This window comes from Mus caroli, unplaced genomic scaffold (genome assembly GCF_978045245.1).
Source record: "Mus caroli unplaced genomic scaffold, Mus_caroli_1 scaffold_11, whole genome shotgun sequence".
NCBI lineage: Eukaryota > Metazoa > Chordata > Mammalia > Rodentia > Muridae > Mus > Mus caroli.
In genome coordinates, this window is record NW_028227266.1 from 68,692,048 (window position 1) to 68,711,866 (window position 19,819).

Here is a 19,819-nt window from a genome sequence, read left to right on the forward strand (position 1 = left end):
GTTAGAGATGTAGAGAAGACAGTTGACAACAGAGGTAGCCACCCCATTCTTCTTTGGTTTTGTTGTGCTATCTCCCCTCACTCTCCATACCCCTATTTTCTTTAAATATTTCAGAAATTGATCAGTCATATCTTAGAGGACTGGAATAAGAAAAATCTATATACAGGCAAACAGTTGTGCTAGTGAGAGTTTACTTTGTACTAGGGAATGGGAATTGTCTAGTGGGCGTGGCTAAGACCATCAAGAACTGGGCCCAGTGTTCTAAGCTAGTACAGATGACCTGTCAGAGGAGCCCTTTACTTTCTGCTCCCTTTCTGAGATCCTAAATGAATTTGGAATCAGGTCAGCAGAAGACCAGTAGGAGCTTTTAAATTCTAAATGGTAACTGAAACAAAACAGGATGTGGAACTGTTAGAGGTAACTATAATTTGAATAGGGCAGTTTGTTGCTATTATATATAATATGTAATGGTGTGGAACCAAATGTAAAATGCTTTGAGAAATTCACATACAGCATTTGAAATCAAGCACCAGATGAAAACCAGTTGTTTTGGGACTACCATGGTGGTCTGTGCGTGTAATTCCAGCACTGGAGGCTGAGGCAGGAGGATTGGGAGTTTGGGGCCAGTCTGGATTACTTAGCAAGTTCCAGGACAACCTAGGTGGGTGTACAGAGTGAGACCTGCCCTGGGTTTGGTAGTGGGGGTATGAAAATTAGTTTTTAAAAAATGATAGAAGCTATTTCAGATAGTTGTCTTTAAGATTTCCTACAATTGAAACTTGGAATTTGAAGTTGTGTATTTGCATATCTAGTTTGACAAGAGAACTTGGTAACTGTCAGTTAGTCCATGGTACCTTTGTATATAGACTTCCAAAGGTTAATGTCCTAACAGCTACTTCATTGTTTACTCATGAGAACCCAGCTAGTAAATATTGATGTTCAGGGCTGCTGGCTTGCACAGTCCTTGGGGTTCTGTTCACATAGAACACAATTTTGAGTTCATCAAACACTGTTGCACTTTGATTCATACTTCCAAACGATTTCCATTGGGCGCTCACATGCTGTCATTTAGACAGAATTCGCTTACTGTGCCCTTTCAGCTGTTCTTAGATAATATTGTCATTTCAGTGAGAATTGAGATTAATTCTCTCTGCAGGATACAGCTCTGGTTCTTGTCACTGAGAAGCCACTGATCTGCAAAATATGTCCTTTTCCTTTGATATGGTTCCAAATACAGTGGTGGGGCTTCATTTGTTACACATGCTACTGCAGTATTAATGCATTTGAATAAATTAGTTGGAATATACATTTGTGCCTTGTTTTCATCTTTAGTCGTTAACTTTTACACTGAATTATCCGGTGAAGCCTTTCAAACATCAGGCCTTTACAATCCTGCATTGTGGATGCTTCTGGTTCTTTTAATTGATAGCAAGTTCAGCCTGTTTACAATCTTAACACTATTTGAACTTTAATCAGATCTGTATTTCATAGTTTGGAAATTATTTAATGAGTTTGGGTTGCAAGGATATAATTTTAAAAGGCTATAAAGGAAAACCTACAGCATGGCACAAAGAACATGTTTCACTCTCAGACCTCGAGTGTTTGCATCCGAAGTCACAATTCATGTGCTCACTGGCCATCTGCAGTACCTATAGCTACTGTTTTGAAAGCAGAAAACCAAGCACCCCCGCTAATAAGAAAAGGAATGTGAAATTCTGGAAACTCATAATATCCACGTATTTGCTTTTGTATCTGTCACGAAGTTTACACAGCAGATCTTCCAAATGAAAAAGATGAAAGACTCACAAACCCTGGCAGTGTAGGGACACTGCAGTCCCACAAACTTTGACAAGCCAGACAGGCGCCCCATTCATTGCCTTTTGCTTCCTGAGCGCCTGCAGGAGAGACCACGCCCCTTCTCGGAAACGGCGGTGGGGGCTGGCAGTGGCTCCTGTGGCGTCACCTCCGGGTCGCGTGAGCACTTCCGGGTCACTCGCACAGGGCTGCGGTTTCCGCGGCCGAGGAGGTGGTCGCAGCGGGCTCCCTACCTGGCTCTGCTACCGCCGTGGCGGAAGCGCCTTCCCTCAGGTAGGCGGCGGCGGGGCCGGGAGCGGGGAGGCCGCGGCGAGGCGGGCGATACTGAGCGCTGTGCCCGCCGGAAGGCGACCCCAGACAGACGCAGCCGCGCGGGAGCAGCCTCCTTCCCGCTCTCCTCAGGCCGCGCTTAGGCGACCGGCGTCCCGCTCGGAGGCCGGGCACACACGGCGCCTGCGCTCCAGTTCCGCAGTGAGGAGGGGATTCCGAAGTTCTGCAGTTGCCGCCACCTTTAAAGATTGGAGATGGCCGAGCCAGCTCGTTTCAGCAGACGTCGAAGTCGCTGTTAGCTCTTTTCCAAATAATGCTTAGATGTCAAATGGAGCGTGCCATGGCTCCCCTGGCCTATTTTAAAGTTTATGTCTCTCTGACCTTTTTCTCCCCTTCTCCATGCACACGTACTGACTGGCGTTTACTTTGAACGAGCTAAATGTTTTTGTTTGACACGCGCTGAGTATCTGGTACTGTTCTCAGCCCTCAGGTTACATCAAGTGAACAAAAATAAAGATCCATGCCCTCATGGACTTTACATTTTATGCGGAAAATTAACATAAGACCGTTAGGTAACTTCTTGGCAAAGGGTGCTATCAAAAAATTTTAGCGAGATGAAGGGTTTGGAGACGTTTCATAATGGATGTTGGAGTTCCTATGTGGTGGTCAGTTTAGGTGCTATTGAGTGGAGCTATTGGAGTTGTGTGTTAGCCAAATTAATATCTGAGCAAGAACATTACAGACAGAGAGAACAGCCATCGCAAAGGCAGTCCCACGCCTGTCACCCTCAGGGCAGTTGAGAGTGCAAAGGGAGGTGGAAAATAGATCAAACCAAACATAGAGGGTAGCCAGATCGTCAGGCCTGATAGAAGCTGATGGAAAAGATGTTCTAACCCATATTTTCAAAAGATAACCCCACTGCAAATTATAAAGTGTGAGGGACAAGTGTAGAGTAAAGAAAATTTGAACACCATGAGTCAGATGACTTGTACTAGTGGCCTGGCATAATAAAATAATCATGGGGATGTTGAGAAATGATTGGCTTCTGGATTCATTTTGAAAGTTGCCCTTCCAAGATTTGCTAGAAATTGGACCATCTTTATGGTTTATATGACTCTGAGGGCCCATAGAAGTATAGTGTTACTTCAGCTGAGGTACAAAGGACACGTAGAGGTTTTGACTAGATTAGTTCCAGAATTGAGAATTGTTAGGAGGATATGTGAATTGGGGAATCACCAGCTGATGCTCAGAGTCATAAGAATGAATGTACATTTACTTCGTAAGTGTATTTAGAACAAAAATAGTAAACAGTCAAATACTGTCTTGTGATTAGAAAGACTGCAGAAGGAAGGGCCAGCCAGGTATGGTGGCAGACACCCTTGATCCCAGCACTCAGGAGGCAGAGATCCAGACAAGCCAGGGTTACCTAGAGAAGAGGGTCAGTCAGCAGGATGAATCAGTGAATCTAAGACAGCAACCCCAAAAGTGAAGTACCAAGCAGAGGTCCTGTAACCAGAAGTTATTTGTGTCAGATTCTCCAGTCTGGTGAGATCAGTCTTAGCAGTGCTCTTGGTGACCTACAGCATGAATTTCTTTACAGTTAGAGCCTAAAGCTTGGTGTGAGTTTAGGGGTATGAGGAGAATGGAAAACGGTGAGTACAAATAACTTAACTTTCGCCAGTCAGAGGAATCCAGTGTAGGAGGCAGGGCAGTTGGATGTGAGTGGCTGCTATTGTTACTCTATCCACAGTGGAAGAAGAAGCTGCCAATATGCTTCTTTCCCATAGAAATGATGGGGAAAAGGGAAGATTTGATTGTATGCTAGAGAAAAGAGGCCTAATAGATAGAAAATTGCATGCAGGTAAAAGCATGTTAAATATAAAGACAGATCTGACAGAAAGGCAGAGTGTATGGGTGTAGACAGAAATGAATAGGTGGATGTGGTTGTACAATTCTAGTTTTCATTAACATTAATTTTGTCAGGAAAATAGAAATATGTCCCCATGTAAATGTATTTCTAATGTTTTATATTAGTACTTATTCGTGCCAAGTTTTTTCACTCAACAAATATTTTTTGAATGCATACTACATTACATTGTTCTGAGTGGTACATACAAGCTGAACTAGAATTCCCTATTTCCCTGTATTATCTAGTATAGTAAAGACAGTACTATGTATATATGTAAGCCTTACTTATTGATAGGAGTGAAACTTTGTGTGTGTGTGCGTGTATGTGGATACTGGTGGAGGCCAGAGGAAGACATGGGGTTCCCTGGAGCTAGAGTTAGAGCCAGTTGTGATCTGCCCAAATCGGGTGCCTCAAACTGAACCAGGGTCTTCTTCAAGAGTCCTCTGCATTTCCTCTTAGCTGTAGGAGAAGTGTCTTAGCTATTTGATAATTGTTTCGATGTAGAGTAGACCATTCTGAAAACGGATACAAAGAGAAGTGAGGGAAGGCGATACAAGTTTCAAAGTCATCAACACATAGATAGGATTTAACACCATAAGCTGAGATGGACTAACTAACAGGGAAAGCAGGTAATCAGGAACTGGAAGTCAGAGAGCTGAGAAAGAATTGTCAAAGAAAACAGGAAATACAGTAGTTCCATGAGCTGGAACCGGAAAACAACAGATCACAGAATGATCTGTTGGATCAGTTGCTGACCAAGTGTAATCTGAAGATGGCAGGTCATTAGTTTTACCAAATCTCATTATACTCCTTCCTGGAGCTGAGCTCCTTAGGATTTAGGAAGACTTTTTTGTTTTGTTTTATTGCTTTGGGTTTGGTTGTTGTTAGATTTATTTATTTTTATTTTATGTGCATCTGTGTTTTGCCTGCATGTATGTCTGTGTGAGGGCGTCAGATCCCCTGGAACTGAAGTTACAGATGGTTTCTAGCTGCCATTTGGGTTCTTGGAATCAAACCTGGGTCCTCTGGAAGAGCTGCCAGTGCTCTTAACTGTTGAGCCACCTCTCCAGCCTTACCAAGTCTTATCTGATAATGATTGTTTGAATATATCTCCTCCTGTCCATCTCTGGACTATAAGTACTACAAGGTCAATAAACATGTGTTATGTCTGTATTCCTCTAACCCTTTTCAGGTCCCATAAGCTGGATTTTCTGCCTTTCTTGCCTGAAGTGTTGTTTCAAGGGCTTTTCATTGCCTTCAGCTCTCTTGTGGGGCAAACTCATCTTGTCCTCTGCTTTAGCCTCACCTGCCGGTCTTCCCTGCTAGATTTCCACAAACCTTACACTTTGACACTTCTGTGGCTTTTCTTAACCTCCTCTCACCTTTACCCATTCTAGAGTGGCTTTCCTTTGAAGACTGGGAAGCTTTTCTAAGCCAACTCAGTCCTTAAGCAGCCTATATCATACAATGAGTTATTTCTTTTTGCACAAAATTTAACCTTTTTATGTGTCCATTACCCTTTGTAGACAGATTTTAGGACCTGTTCATCTTTATCCATTTTGTCTATTTCTTATCATAGCACCATTCTTTTGGCAAAAACTCTAATGGAATTTTAAGAAAACAGAAAAATAAAGGTCCCAAGAGCAGAATCACGTCACTATGTGACAGCAGGTAGAATGTATGCTATGTGGAAAATTTTAAACTAAGGGAAAACCTGTGGAAAAAATAAAGATGCACATTTTAATGACTATGTCAGCATACTGAATTAAAAAGATAAATACCATACTGGTATTAAAATCAGAAAAATCAACACTTTGAACTTTCAAGATAATTAATGTAGTAATTTGTAATTGAGTTCTCATAGCTCCGTGTTAGAGTACATGAAGTGATAGATTACTATATATAATTTACATTGTTACAAGTTGGTCTTTTATATTAAATTTGTAGGACATCAATGCAAGCCTGAAGAAAAAGTAATTGCTTCCTTTTAAGCCATGGCCTATCAGTTATACAGAAATACAACTTTGGGGAACAGTCTTCAAGAGAGCCTTGATGAGCTCATACAGGTGCGGCCAAGCATTAAACATGATCTGTGTACATCTGCAAAATGTCTTGTTAAAAAATTTTAAAATTAATGGTTTTCCCTTCTGATATTAAATGATAAACTACAGAAATGATCCCTGAAAGTAATCTTCTCATCTTAAATTTAAAGGAAAGGCAAATTATATCACTTTAAAAGCAATTCTGTCCAATATTATAAAATTCTTTGAGATTTGAGTTAGAATTTTGAATTTCTATTTCAATTTTAGAAGAATTAATCTTACTCAAATCATACAACTAAGAAAGTGCTAAGTATTTCTTTTTATGTTCTGTTGGAGTCTGGAGGGAAATGTGGGAGTGAGGTTGCTTTGGTTTTTTTGAGACAGAGTCCAGGCTGTCATTGAATGGTCTATAGTTAAGAATGGCCTAGAAGGGGCTAAAGAGATGACTCAGCAGTTAAGGGTACTGACTGCTCTTCTAGAGGTCCTGAGTTCAATTCAAAGCAACTATATGATGGCTCACAACCATCTGTAATGGGATCTGATTGCCTCTTCTAGGTATGTATAAAGACAAATCACTCAATACATAAAAATTAATATGCTGGGGGCGAGGGGGTCGGGGGAGAGTTCAAGACAAGTTTTCTCTGTGTAGCCCTGGCTGTCCTGGAACTCACTCTGCAGACCAGGCTGGCCTTGAACTTGGAAATCCGCCTGCCTCTGCCTCCCAAGTGCTGGGATTAAAGGCATGCAGCACTACTGCCTGGCTAAAATTAATAAATATTAATGAAAGAGGGGGGGAGAGAGAGAAAGAAAGAATGAGAGAGAGAATATTATAGCCTAGAACATCTGGCCTTCCTGCTGCCACCACCTGCTGGGATTACAGCTGTGCATCACCATGCCTGGCCCCATCTGCTCTGGTGTTATTATATAGACTTTGTTATGATTTGATTTTGTTCTTTATATTTAGGTCTTAAATGTTTTATTAAGAAAAAGAAACTTAGCTGAGCAGTGGTGGTGCACACCTTTAATCTTAGCACTCAGGAGGCAGAAACAGGCAGATCTCTATGAGTTCAAGGCAAGCCTGGTTTATAGAATGAATGCTAAGACATCAAGATTATACAGAAAACCCGTCTTGAAACAAAACAAAACAAAACGAAAAAACCTGGTTTCCCATTCGTTGTTGACTCTTTTGTCCAGCCACCGAAGGATTGGCAAGTCTTTTCTGGCTTTGCAAACTCACCACAGGTTTCCTTTTCCTGTCAAGATATGGTGTAGTTCTTTCCAGGCTTCGCTTTACTGTCCCAGGAGAATAAGGGTTTCCACTGTACAAGTTCTGATTAACTTATGTTAATTTTTAGACTGCAATCAGTATACTTTATTTGTCTTAAATGTTCTTCCCTTAGGGAATTTTATGTTCTTCATTTTTTTCTCAGTCTCAACAGATCACCCCCCAGCTTGCCCTTCAAGTTCTGCTTCAGTTTGATAAAGCTATCAATTCAGCATTGGCTCAGAGAGTCAGGAACAGAGTCAATTTCAGGGTAAGGACGTTTCCTGTACCTGGAGGTCTGTACATGTTAACTCTGAGCTTACGTGCACTTAACTCATCATAGCAAGGTTTGCTTAGTCTGGTTTGGGAACTTGTTCTATAATCGTTGTGCTAAGTTCATCCATTCCATGTGTTTCAGAATTGCTTTTAGATTTTAATTTTATTGTTTCACAAATCTTCCTGTATATGTTTGGCTTTTTTCCCCTGGAGAATTACTGAGATTTCAAAGGCCTGAAAGTATTAGCTGCAAGATGGAAGGTAAGTGATGAGTCATTCTTAAGTTCAGTTATGTGTTTCACACGCTGTCCTTCAGGAAAGGTTGGCTATCTGTAGAGTCTCTGTGTTGCCTCCCATCTACCCTTAGATAGCTTGTCTTATAAAGTCTGTTCTGGTAGCTGGCTGTCTTTTGGATTATCTCTGCTTTGAACAAAATACCATCCTCACTATTATGGTGATTTATAGTTAAGAACTCATGGCAAATGTGGCAAAACAGTTTACCATGTGATGTCACTACAGAAACATTTTGTTGTTACCCTGTTATATTTCTCTAATATCTTACACTGTGTTACAAGGTACAACCCTACTATAGAAATAAACTTAAAACATATGAAGGCCAATACAGGAAAAGGGTTACTTTACATTTAAGAAAACCTCAGTGTTGAGGCAAGAATAATTTCTTGATAAAGTACAAAGGAATTTGTTTTTTAAGTATTTAAGTGCCTATTAGGTTGTTTTGGGTACTGAAAATGCAAAGGTAAACTAGTTGAGGTCTCTATTTGACTTATATTTTACTCAAGAGATTAAAATATGTGTTTATGTTATGTATAAATGTCTTATCGGTTTTACATACTTACAAACTACATGCATAAATAGTCAAATAAAAAGGTATCAGCCAGGCATAAATGCACAGACCTCTAATCATAGGACTGGGGAGGCAGAGGCAGTTGGATCTCTGCCTCTCTGCCCCTCTGCCCCTCTGCCCCTCTGCCTTTCTGCCCCTCTGCCCCTCTGCCCAACCTGGTATACAAGACCGAGTTCTTGGATAGCCAGGGCTCAAAGAAGAGGGGAGGGGGGTGTCATGTCTCTAATAGTATAAAATTTGACAAGTGGTTGGCTAGAAAGGGAAAGACTTTAAAGGGCACATATAATGGAACTTGACAACTATGGATATGATAAAATGGAGAGAAAAATTTGGTAATTTTCTAGTTTCTGGCTAAAGTGACACCACATAGAGTCACAGAAAAAAGCTGATTTAGAAGTAGAGTTAAAGAATAGGCAACAGTGATACTTCTGAGCCAGTAATAGGATTTGGCTTAATGTTTAAAAAGAAAAAAAAATCTCTGCTTTTATATAAGTTTAGAAAATGAACATACAATGAAATATGGAATCTTAAATATTAAGTGGAGCCAGGTACATGTGTTTAATTCTAGCACTCTGGAAGCAGATCTCTTTGAGTTGGAAGCCAGTCTGGTCTATACACTGAATTCCAGGACAGTGGAAACTACATAGTAAAACCCTATCTCAAAAAACAAAAAGTCGCTGGGCAGTGGTGCACACCTTTAATCCCAGCACTTGGGAGGCAGAGGCAGGCAGATTTCTGAGTTCGAGGCCAGCCTGGTCTACAGAGTGAGATCCAGGACAGCCAGGGCTACACTGAGAAACCCTGTCTCAAAAAACAAAACAAAACAAAAAAGTCAAAAGTGAGGGCTGTAGAGAAAGTTTAGTAGCTAAGAACACTTATTGCTCTTGCAGAAAATCTGGGTTTGGTTCCCAGCACCTATGTCAGGTGGTCACAACTACCTGTGACTCCAGTTCCAGGGGATTAGAGTCCCTCCCCTGGCTGTTAGAGGCATCTGTACAAATGTAGTACATATAAACTCAGGTAAGCATGCACCAAACACATAGACGCGTGCAGATGTGTGTGTGTGTGTGTGTGTATTTAATTCTAATCAAATGGGCAGAATGTAATGATGCACACCTTTAATCCTAACACTTGGAAGAAAGAAGTAGACAGTTCTAGGACAATAGTGAGTTCCAGGTTAGCCAGGGCTGTGTAGAGAGATCCTTTCTCAGAAGAGAGAGCTCAAATGGAATTTTCATAGTTTATCCACAAGAGGGCAGTAGACACACAAAGTCAAGGTTTCATACACCTTTTCATCTCAGGTAAGTAATTTGTACATTGTTTTAGAGTACTAAAAATAGTCAGCTAGCTAAAATGTTTTTAAACTCTTTCCCGAGCTGACTTATCCAGGTTTTCTCTTGCTTGTTTCTAAGTAGATGAAATTAAGTAAGTGATTAAATAAATTAAGCTAAGCACTAAGCACACTGCTTTTAGCAGCTATATATACTTGGTAGCTGAGCATTCTTGAGTTGCTTTGAAATAAAGCATGAGGGGAAACAATGGCTTCTCATGGCATTTCTCAATGTTTTGTTTTAAAGGGCTCTCTAAATACATACAGATTCTGCGATAATGTTTGGACTTTTGTATTGAATGATGTTGAATTCAGAGAGGTGACAGAACTTATTAAAGTGGATAAAGTGAAAATTGTAGCCTGTGATGGTAAAAGTAAGTGTTCACCTAACTACTGTGAAAGCAGAACTTGTCCAAGTACCTTTTTCTTCTCTTTCTTACCTTGATCTGTCTGAAAACCTTAAGGGAAAGTGGCCAGGAGATCAACCCTCAGATTAAAAGCCTAGCTTCAGGATTCTACATCTGTCCTCTCAACTGACCTTTCATCTGTCCGCTCAGGTGACACATAGACACTTAGCACAGATTAAATTCATGTGCAAAGAACATAAGCTAGTTCCTAAACTTCCTTCTGTTGAGTTGCTTATTTGAAGCAGTCATTAGGCTTCTCACTGCACCTTTCTCTTTAAGGAAGTAATAGTTTTTACCATTCATCTTAAAATTTCTGTGTTGCTTGTTAATCCTACACTTTTATATATAAGAAGTTAATTATTTTAAAGCTGATTTAAACTAATTGTGAATCTAGCAGTTATAATGGGAGATACTCATTCCTCTGATTTGCACATTCTATGCAGGAGAATTTTCCATATCAGACCTTGAAGATTTTTCAGGTCCTTGCATTGTTAGAGTGGCACACCTCTGCTTCGTGCTCCACGACTGCTTATTTCCTTGTGTGTATTGTTAAATAGGATCGAAGGCCTTGTACTTGCTGTCTTTGTGCTCTAATACCTAGTCAGGCCCCAGCCCATGTTTGATTGTGTATTTAATTTATAACTCAAGCAGCTTGTTTTTAAAAAACCATTTCCTGGAGTATAAAAGACTGTCCCACTACAAGAAGGGAGTTATAAGAGGGAAGGCAGAGAGAAATGTAGAAAGTAATGTCCCCATTTCTTGTGGATTTTGTTTGGTTTGGTTTTGGTTTTTGAGACAGGATTTCTGTAGCCCTGACTGGCCTGGAACTCACTATGTAAACCAGGCTGTCTTCAGACTTAGAGATTCTCCTGCCTCTGCTTCCTAAGTGCTGGAATTAAAGGTGTGTACCACCCTGCCTAGTTATAGTTTAGATTTTTTAAAGAAATATTTAATCACTGAAGAGATGTAGAGAATACAGAAAAGTTCCATTTATGACCCACCTCTACAGATAAGTGTTCACCTTCACAAGTAAAACGATGTTCAAGTATTAGGAATGTATTTTTATAGTAACACATCTGTACACAGAGATATATTTACACATACATTATTTTTCACATAGATTATTCTTTTTAATCTAATTTCTGATAGCTACATAAAATTTTCAGCCTTTTTTACTGATTGATTGATTTTGATTTTGATTTTTCAAGACTGAGTTCCTCAATGTAGTCCTGGCTGTCCAGGAACTCACTCTGTAGACCAGGCTGGCCTCGAACTCAGATATCTGCCTGTCTCTGCCTCCAAAATGCTGGGATATGGAAAGACATGCTACCACATCTGTTCAGGCCTTTATCAAAAAGTTTTCTAGATGACAAAAAGTCTAGGAAATTAGCACCGCTATACTGACTCACTCCTCAGAAATCTAGCTAGGACTCCTCAGCAGTCGTAGTCCTAGAGGCTTCTTTTTGTGGCCAGCTTATACTTACTTACGATCTTTTAATTTTGCTAGGAACAATGAACATTTAGATAGATCACCTTTTTTATTTTCCATTTCTACAAAGGTGATACTGTTTCCTGCACTATAAGATAACATTTCTATATTTGAAGTAATTTATATTTTCATACATTTTTTCTTGTAATTTAAGCTAATAACATCCTTTTAACCCTTAGGCTTTTAAGTGTTTATTAGTCCATAGAATTAGTGCAATAAATGAATTGATATAAATGGGCCAGGTGGTACAGAACTACAATTTGCTTTATTTGGGAAGCTGAAATGAAGATAACATCTTCAAGGTTTGCCTAAGTTGTAGACTGAGTTCAAGGCCAGCCTGAGCAACTTAAAAGAAATCCTGTCTGAAAGAGTAAAGAGAGGGCTAGCGATAGCACATTGATAGAGGGCTCAGCATATATAAGGTGTTAGGTTCAATCCTTAGCCCTGAGGGAAGGAGCAGGAGATGAGCACCAGTACTATTGAGGAGAATTGCTGTAATGATGAAAATGTTCTGTCTGTCTGTCTATAGTCCTTAGTAATCACATGGCCCTCAAACACTTAAAATGTGGGGAGGGCAACTAAAAACTTTCATCCTATTTCATTTCATTAACTAATTCGAATTAATTTAAATTTTAAACAGCTACATGTTGCTAACCAGTAGCTACTGTGCTGAGCAGGAAAGATGTGCATGGTAGAGGGTCAGATTCTGTCATTTGAACCAAACAACAAAAGCCTCTGAGCAGCCTTCATAACAGCAGACTAATCTGCCTTGGGTGGGTTTGTTAACTGCCGGAGCTTCTGCGGGGTGGCTCTTTGCTGCTGTTCTTGTTTAAAGATACAAGACTGTATTCCAACCTCAGACAATAAGAAGTAGCAAATTACCCATGTCAGCTTCAGTTAGGTGCTCACTGGAGAGCTGCCCTCATTTAAAGGAAACCATGTAATTGATCCTCAACCAAGATTTAAATGCTTAAGAAATGGTTGTAGTGAATTCTTATTTCTTTCTATATCCATAGGAAAAGATGAAATCATAGACATGGATAAAATACAATTTGGCCTTCAAAAATAAGTTCAGCTCATTAAAATTCCATTTTTCTAAAAATTGGTGTCCTAAAATTAAGCTGTGTTTCCACTAAAGTAGCAGAGGAAAGGACAGCAATAGCCAGAGCCAGAAGGTTTCTGTATTTCCAAGCAGGGTGTAGCCTGGAAAAGTTGATAATGTTAGCCCACAGCAAACACTTAGAGGTTTAGGCTGTATCTTATCTCTGCCTTGGGAAGGAAGCTGTTGACCTTGGCAGGGCCTTCCAGAGTGCCCACCTCCTCCTCCTTCCAACACCACTCCTTGTCCCTTTCCTAGTTGTTCCTAAAGTACTGATGTTTAGGATTCGCTCCTTGAATTGATCTCTTTCCTGTTTCTAGATACTGGCTCGAATACTACAGAATGAGTAGAGAAATGCAGCTTTTCTATGCCACCTTCTGTTATTTTCATCGCTTTTTGAAGAGAAACGTGGAAGAGACTTTTTTTTATTTATTCTCCCGGTGCAGAAATGACAACACTGTGCTATATATACTACCCAAGGGTCCCACAGAGAGAAGCATGTGACTCTATTCTCTTAAATGACCTTTAGTACACAGCATAAAGAAATGTAACTTTTTTTTTAATGACAAATCAAAAGTGGTTGCCTTCATAAGATTATTCTTCAATAAACTCGTTTTAAAACTTGTTGTGAGTAATACTTGATGCAGTTGGTTAGCAGGGAATTGTCAAAAATACCAGATAAATTGATGAGGGGCTTGGAAAAGGTGTCCTTCAATAAAATTTTGTTCACCTTGTCAATTGTAATTTTATCTAATATTGAATATACCAGAAACATACCTGAATGTGGATGGAATTTTACTATGAAAGTCTCACACACTTTTCTTTTCAAAGAACATGTTCAAAGATAATTGTCAGTATAAGCAGCCGGAGCCAGGGGGGTGAGGTGAATTTTAGATAACTCGTATAGCAGAACCAAGGTCCTGCTCCAAACAGCAATCATGTGTGTCTTGTCACTTACTTTTGACCTGGTCCTTATCAGTGAGCATACATTATAAATGACCAACATCTTAACCAATTACTAGAAATTCTAATCTTTGTTCAAAATCCAGGGGCTAAAGAGATAGATCAGCGGTTAAGAGCACTGTTCTTCCAGAGAACCCTTGGCTCCCAGCACCCACATGGTGCCTCACAACTGCCTGTCACTACAGTTCCAGGGGATCCAATACCCTCTTTTGACTTCTGAGGCCTCTAGGCATGCATGTGGTGAACATACATGCAAGCAAAACAAATCTTTTTTAAAGTCATAGTAAAAATATATGACATCTGTTTCTACATCTTTGTGTACTGGTGGGGGGTTGGGGGGTTCTTTGTCAAACTGGGAGAATACAATGAAGAACATGGCTATTTAGACCCTTGAGAAATCAGATAGATACCAGGTGACTGAGGGATGGATTTGGTGTTGGTTTATCCAGACATCACTTAAAGACATGGCCCTTATCACTCAGTAAAAGTGAACATCTGGCATTCCCATGCTACTTGAGCTAACATTATCAGGATGAGAATTAGAATCAGTAGAGCAGGGGAAAGGGACCTAGCAGACAGCAAACCCTGGTCCTGTTTGTACAGCCTGACAAGCTGATGTAAAAACCCTGGCCCCAACTTTTATCAACTTTTGTTTTGTATAATGCTATTGTTGACTGAGACAATAGCCAAAACTGACAACTTGTTCAGAGATCAGACCAGGCAGACAGGTCACCAAGAGAGCTAGCTATAGCTGTGTCTATGGTAGCTACATTCCTAGCACAATGTTAAGCATTCTTTTTTTTAATTATTATATGTAAGTACACTGTAGCTGTCTTCAGACACTCCAGAAGAGGGCATCAGATTTCGTTACAGATGGTTGTGAGCCACCATGTGGTTGCTGGGATTTGAACTCAGGACCTTCAGAAGAGCAGTTGGTGCTCTTAACCACTGAGCCATCTCTCCAGCCCAATGCTAAGCATTCTTAATGCTGCAGATAAAGTTCCTGCTTTACCAAAACTTAAGTGGAACATGTAATCTAATAAAGGAGTCACATCCTAAAAAACAGTTTGTCTCCGTTATAATTGACTTTTTACTTTTTTCTTTTTTAAAGACTTGATTGTTGTTGTGTGTGTGATTGGAGGCATCAAGGGCAGATGTGTGCCATAGCATGCATGTGGTGTCAGAGGACAAACCTAGAATGTCTGTTTTCTCCTTCCTCATGTGGGTTCTGGAGATTAAATATACAAATAGGCATTTTATGGCTGAGCCATCTTGCTTGCGCCCTATGTTGTAGTTTTGACACATCCCTTTTGTAGGATCATGAGTAATAGACCCTATAGGGGAGATCTGACCTACCATAATTTGGGCATTGTTGTCTTAGAGTTTCCATTGCTGTGAAGAGACACCATGGCCAACGCAACTCTTATAAAGGGCAACATTTAATTGGGGTGAGCTTACAGGTTCAGAGGTACAGTCCATTATCAGGTATAAGGTGTGACAGCATCTGTGCAGGCATGGCACTGAAGAAGGAACTGAGAGTTCTACATCTTGTTCTGAAGACAAACAGAAGATTGGCTCCCATGTGGCTAGGAGGAAGGTCTTAACCTCCTCCCTACCACTGTAGGAGGAGTGACACATTTCCTCCAACAAGTGCCACTCCCTGGGCAAGCATACTCAGACCACCACAGGCATATTCATGAATATGAACTTAAGTTGTTTCATACAACTTTAAAATTCACAGTGCAGAACCTGCCCGCCCCAAACCCCCTGGAGTGCTTGCTTTACTGAAACTTCTGCTTAGACTTGTGCAACTCGGACTATGAAGATGGCTCAGCAAGTAATTTGTTTCTGCACGAAATGAGAACCAAGAGTTTGGATCCTTAGAACCCACACAAAAGCCCCTCAAAGGGCACCTGTAATTCCAACCCTGGTTAGGCAGAGACAGGATTCCTGGCAACTGCTGACCAGCCAGTCTTGCCAGAGAATCAAGCTCCAGGTTCAGTAAGATATTCTCAAAAATGAAGAATTGAGGAAGACATCTTGATGTTAGCCTCCACGTGCATGCACACACCCACATAAGCATTACATTGCACACAAAGAAAAGAGAAAACAAGTCTTAATAGAATTCTTTTGTTTGAGAACTGTGAGGAAGTCTTCCTAGCAAAAGGGTCATTATTTTTCCTCTACTAAGAGATACTAAGTTGACAGAACTACTAAGCAAAATTGCTTTTCATAAATGTGTTAAAATATCCTTCCCTAAGGATCTGAGTTTCATCCACAATGCCCACATTTGAAAAAAATAAGCAAGGCTCACACTGGGACCTGAGACTTGCCATGTAGTGGTAATGTAGTGCCATGTAGACTGGGTAGCCAGCAAGTCCTGAAATTACTCTTATCTCTACTCTTCTAGTGCTGAGATTACAGGTGTACTCTACCACAGCTGGCTTGTTAAGTAGATTTGGGGGTCAAGTGGGTCCTCATGTTTATTAGGCAACAAGCACTTTACCTCCTGAGGTCTCTTCAGGCCCTTCCTAATTGCTTAGTAGCTTCTTGTAAGGCAGCACACAGGCTAAGAAAAGAGTAAGAGAGTCAGTGTGTAGTGTGGTTCAGTCCAGATTTCTCTGCTACATACAACTGTGTGTGATGGTACTTAAGGTTTTGCTCAGAAGCTGGGTGAGTGGCCTCTGAGAGGACATATTTTCATTGCAGGTCACTAGAGTAAATGGACAGCTAACTGGAATGGAATGCCCAACATGAGTTCTGCATTTCATCAGTTGGTAGAATTCTTATGTAGGGCTTAGCCACAATATCTGCTTTTGCCTTGGCAGATGTACACTAGTTATAATTGTTTTCATGGGGCTGGAGAGATGGCTCAGCGGTTAAGAGCACTGACTGCTCTTCCAAAGGTCCTAAGTTCAATTCCCAGCAACCACATGGTGGCTCACAACCATCTATAACAGGATCTGATGACTTCTTCTGGTGTATCTGAAGACTGTTACAAGTGTACTCATATAAATAAACTATATCTTTTTTTAAAAAAAAAGATTGTTTTCATACTCTACACATCATGTGACCAACATTTGCTCTGTAGTGTGGTATAGTTTTTGTTATTTCATTTCTATTTATTTGGTGTGGGGATCACCTGTGAAGTCAAATGTGGAGGGCAGAGGACAACTTGTGGAAGCCTATTTTCTTCTACAGTGTAGCTTTGATGGATCAAACATGCTGTCAGGTTTGGCAGCAAGTGCTTTTAGCTACAGAGCCATCTTGCCAGCCCTGTGGTATTTAATCTTCCCATACTGTTAATGGGGACTCTCCTGGAAAGGGCTGCACAAGAGACTGCACAAGACTAGGCTACAGGAATTGAAGTTCAGTTGTCAACAGTGCACAAGAGGAAAAAAAACTAGCTTGTCTGCTTTCAGGAGATAAAGAAAGCTGTGCTTTTTGAGATCATGTAATTATCTAGATGCATGGTACTTAAGATCCGGACAAAGAATTGCCTTTTCTGTGTACTTAATAACAGCCGAGTGATTGGCTGGTATCTGTGATCATCCCCCTTGAGTCAGAGGTGATACCTTAGTCACTATTCTATTGCTGTGAAGAAACATCATGATCAAGGCAATTTCCTTAAAAGCCCGCCCCCAGTGACATACCCTCATCCAACTAGACCACACCTCCTAATTCTTCCCAAACAGTTCTGCTAACTGGGGACCTCTAAGCATTCAAACATATGAGCCTATGGGGGCCATTCTCACTCAAACCACCACAGTGGTAAATACTTGGTCGCTTAGTGGTCCTTAATCCTAGTGTTAACGTGTTCTGAAAATTGTAAGTGTAGACACTGTACACTGGCATATACATACTTTGTGTATAAACACGACTCAACTAAGGAGACCATTTGCAGCGAAATAAGGAAATGTGGATTTGGTGAGATCAAAATACACTGCAAAGAGAAGTAGAAAACACTTCATTTTCATACACTGGAGAATCAGTGTAGGTGATAGGAAGCCTTGAAATCTAGGCATGGATTCTTAGTCTCTTGGCTTGTTCTTTCTTTTTTCCTTCCTTCCTTCCTTCCTTTCATCTTTTCTATCCTTTGAGGGAAGATCTATGTCCCCATGTAGATCCCTAGGCTGCTCTAAAACTTGCTATGTAGAACAAGCTGATCTTAAACTCACAAAAATCCTCCTGCCTCTGACACCTAAGTGCTGGAGTTTCTGTTGTGCATCACCACACATTTGAGGTATGGGTGTGTACCCAATACACGTTCATGCAGAAGCCAGAGGGGTTCAGATGGCCACTCTAGTACTCTTCACCTTGTTCCCTTGAGATGGAGTCTTTCACTGAACCTTAACCTCTCCATTTTGCCCAGACTCCCTGGGTCTATCTGCCTCCATCCAAAATCTGGTCCCCCACTGAGCCATCTCTCCAGCTTCTGCACACCTATCTCATTGTGGAGCCATTTAATGTTCTTTGTGGATAAAAAGTACAAAGAACAAAGCTTAAATACTCTTTATAAAAAAAAGAAAAACATTTTAAAAATACTCAGGCAAGATCTTAAATTAGGTTTGGGAGAAAAATTAAAGGAACGAAAGCCCCACTCAGATGGTATTTTCCATGAAATCAGAACCTACTGACCAAGATGCCAGCTCACGGTCACAGATGCAGCTCACAAACCAGAAACGTTCAAGGATGATGGAACTCAATGATGGGTCCAAACTCCTGATCTGAGTGCAGGAAAAAAGTGAGATCCTGATCAAAGTCTGTTTCTACAGCCAAAAATTCAGTTAGGGAGAAAACTAACCGTGAAACCTTAACAGCTAAAAATGAATGCATGAAAATATCCCAGCTAACCTTTGTGGCATTGGTAATTACAGAAGCATTCTAAATCTCTGCTACTACTCACCAAGGCACATGCTATATGGAATGAAGTGAGAACCCACTGAATTAACACAGGATCTTTATATATATATATATATATATATATATATATATATATATATATATATATATATATATATATACACACACACACACACATACATATATAATATAAAGACTTGGTGTCTCCCATTTTAGAAAGCTTAAAGGGTGAAAAAGAAGTGGGTATTAAAAAGAGTTGTTGAAGGCTGGAGAGATGGCTCAGTGGTTAAGAGCACTGACTGCTCTTCCAGAGGTCCTGAGTTCAATTCCCAGCAACCACATGGTGGCTCGCAACCATCTGTAATGGGATCTAAGGCCCTCTTCTGGTGTGTCTGAGGAGAGTGACAGTGTACTCAAATAAATGAATTTTTAAAATAGTTGTTAAAATAGTAACCACCTCCCAAGGACATGTATGCACCACTACACCTGGTTTCTGTGACCCTGGGGATCCACCACAGGATTTCATGCATGCTAAGGAAGTGCTCCAACTGAGTTCTATTTCAAAACTTCTTAAAAGGCTTTAAACACCAATAAGTACACTCTACAGCATCCGATGCTTAGGGCCTGCTTATTCTCTAACCACATTATGTTAATATTCACAACATATATTCTGTGTTGTGATATAGTCTACATAACTGCTTGTTGTCTGCTACTGTTAGATTCTAAGGGACTTCAGGATAAATTGATTTTGTTGATCCATTCTAAAAATGCCTCTACTTCTGTAAAAACTCATATATCTAAAAATATTTTTTTGCATGACGGAATAAAATGGTTTCTCTTTCTGAGTACATAGAACGGCGACTTCCTGGGATTGGAGGTCAGCAAGGTGTTTTTGCTTTACAAAAGGTGCAGCATCTTGCAACATGCTGAAAGCATCAAGCAGGCTTAGCTCCTTGGATCACTGAATACTCTCAACTGAATGTTCTTCAACTCTAAGTCTATGGAGCTCCTGAGATTTGAGTCCAGGAGACATTGTCTTTAAAACTATTCTTTTGGGCTGAAGAGGGTTCCCCCGTGGTTAAGAGCATGTCCTGTTTCTACAGAGAACCTGAGTTAATTCCCAGCACCCATCTCAAGTGGCTCACAACCACTTTTAACTCTTAGCTTCAGGGCAGCTGATACCCTTTTCTATTCTCTTCCAGCACTGACAGGCAGAACGTTGGACAC

At 40.5% G+C, this 19,819-nt stretch overlaps 1 protein-coding gene and 1 pseudogene across 2 annotated transcripts; one reads left to right on the forward strand and one right to left on the reverse strand.

Annotated features, from left to right (window-relative positions):
- The first annotated feature begins 1,820 nt into the window (after positions 1 to 1,820).
- Gtf2a2 (general transcription factor IIA subunit 2) lies at positions 1,821 to 13,390 on the forward strand. Of its 2 annotated transcripts, XM_021172180.3 has the most exons (5): positions 1,821 to 2,088; positions 5,942 to 6,060; positions 7,467 to 7,571; positions 10,019 to 10,145; positions 13,087 to 13,390. In XM_021172180.3, exons 2-5 carry the CDS (start codon positions 5,989 to 5,991, stop codon positions 13,110 to 13,112), a joined length of 330 nt encoding a protein of 109 aa, XP_021027839.1. In that variant the 5' UTR covers positions 1,821 to 2,088; positions 5,942 to 5,988; the 3' UTR covers positions 13,113 to 13,390. The 2 variants fall into 2 exon arrangements, with proteins under 2 accessions (XP_021027839.1, XP_021027841.1); XM_021172182.3 differs by lacking the exon at positions 10,019 to 10,145.
- On the reverse strand, positions 5,997 to 6,190 carry LOC147002059 (small nucleolar RNA U3; annotated as a pseudogene).
- Positions 13,391 to 19,819: the final 6,429 nt, after the last annotated feature.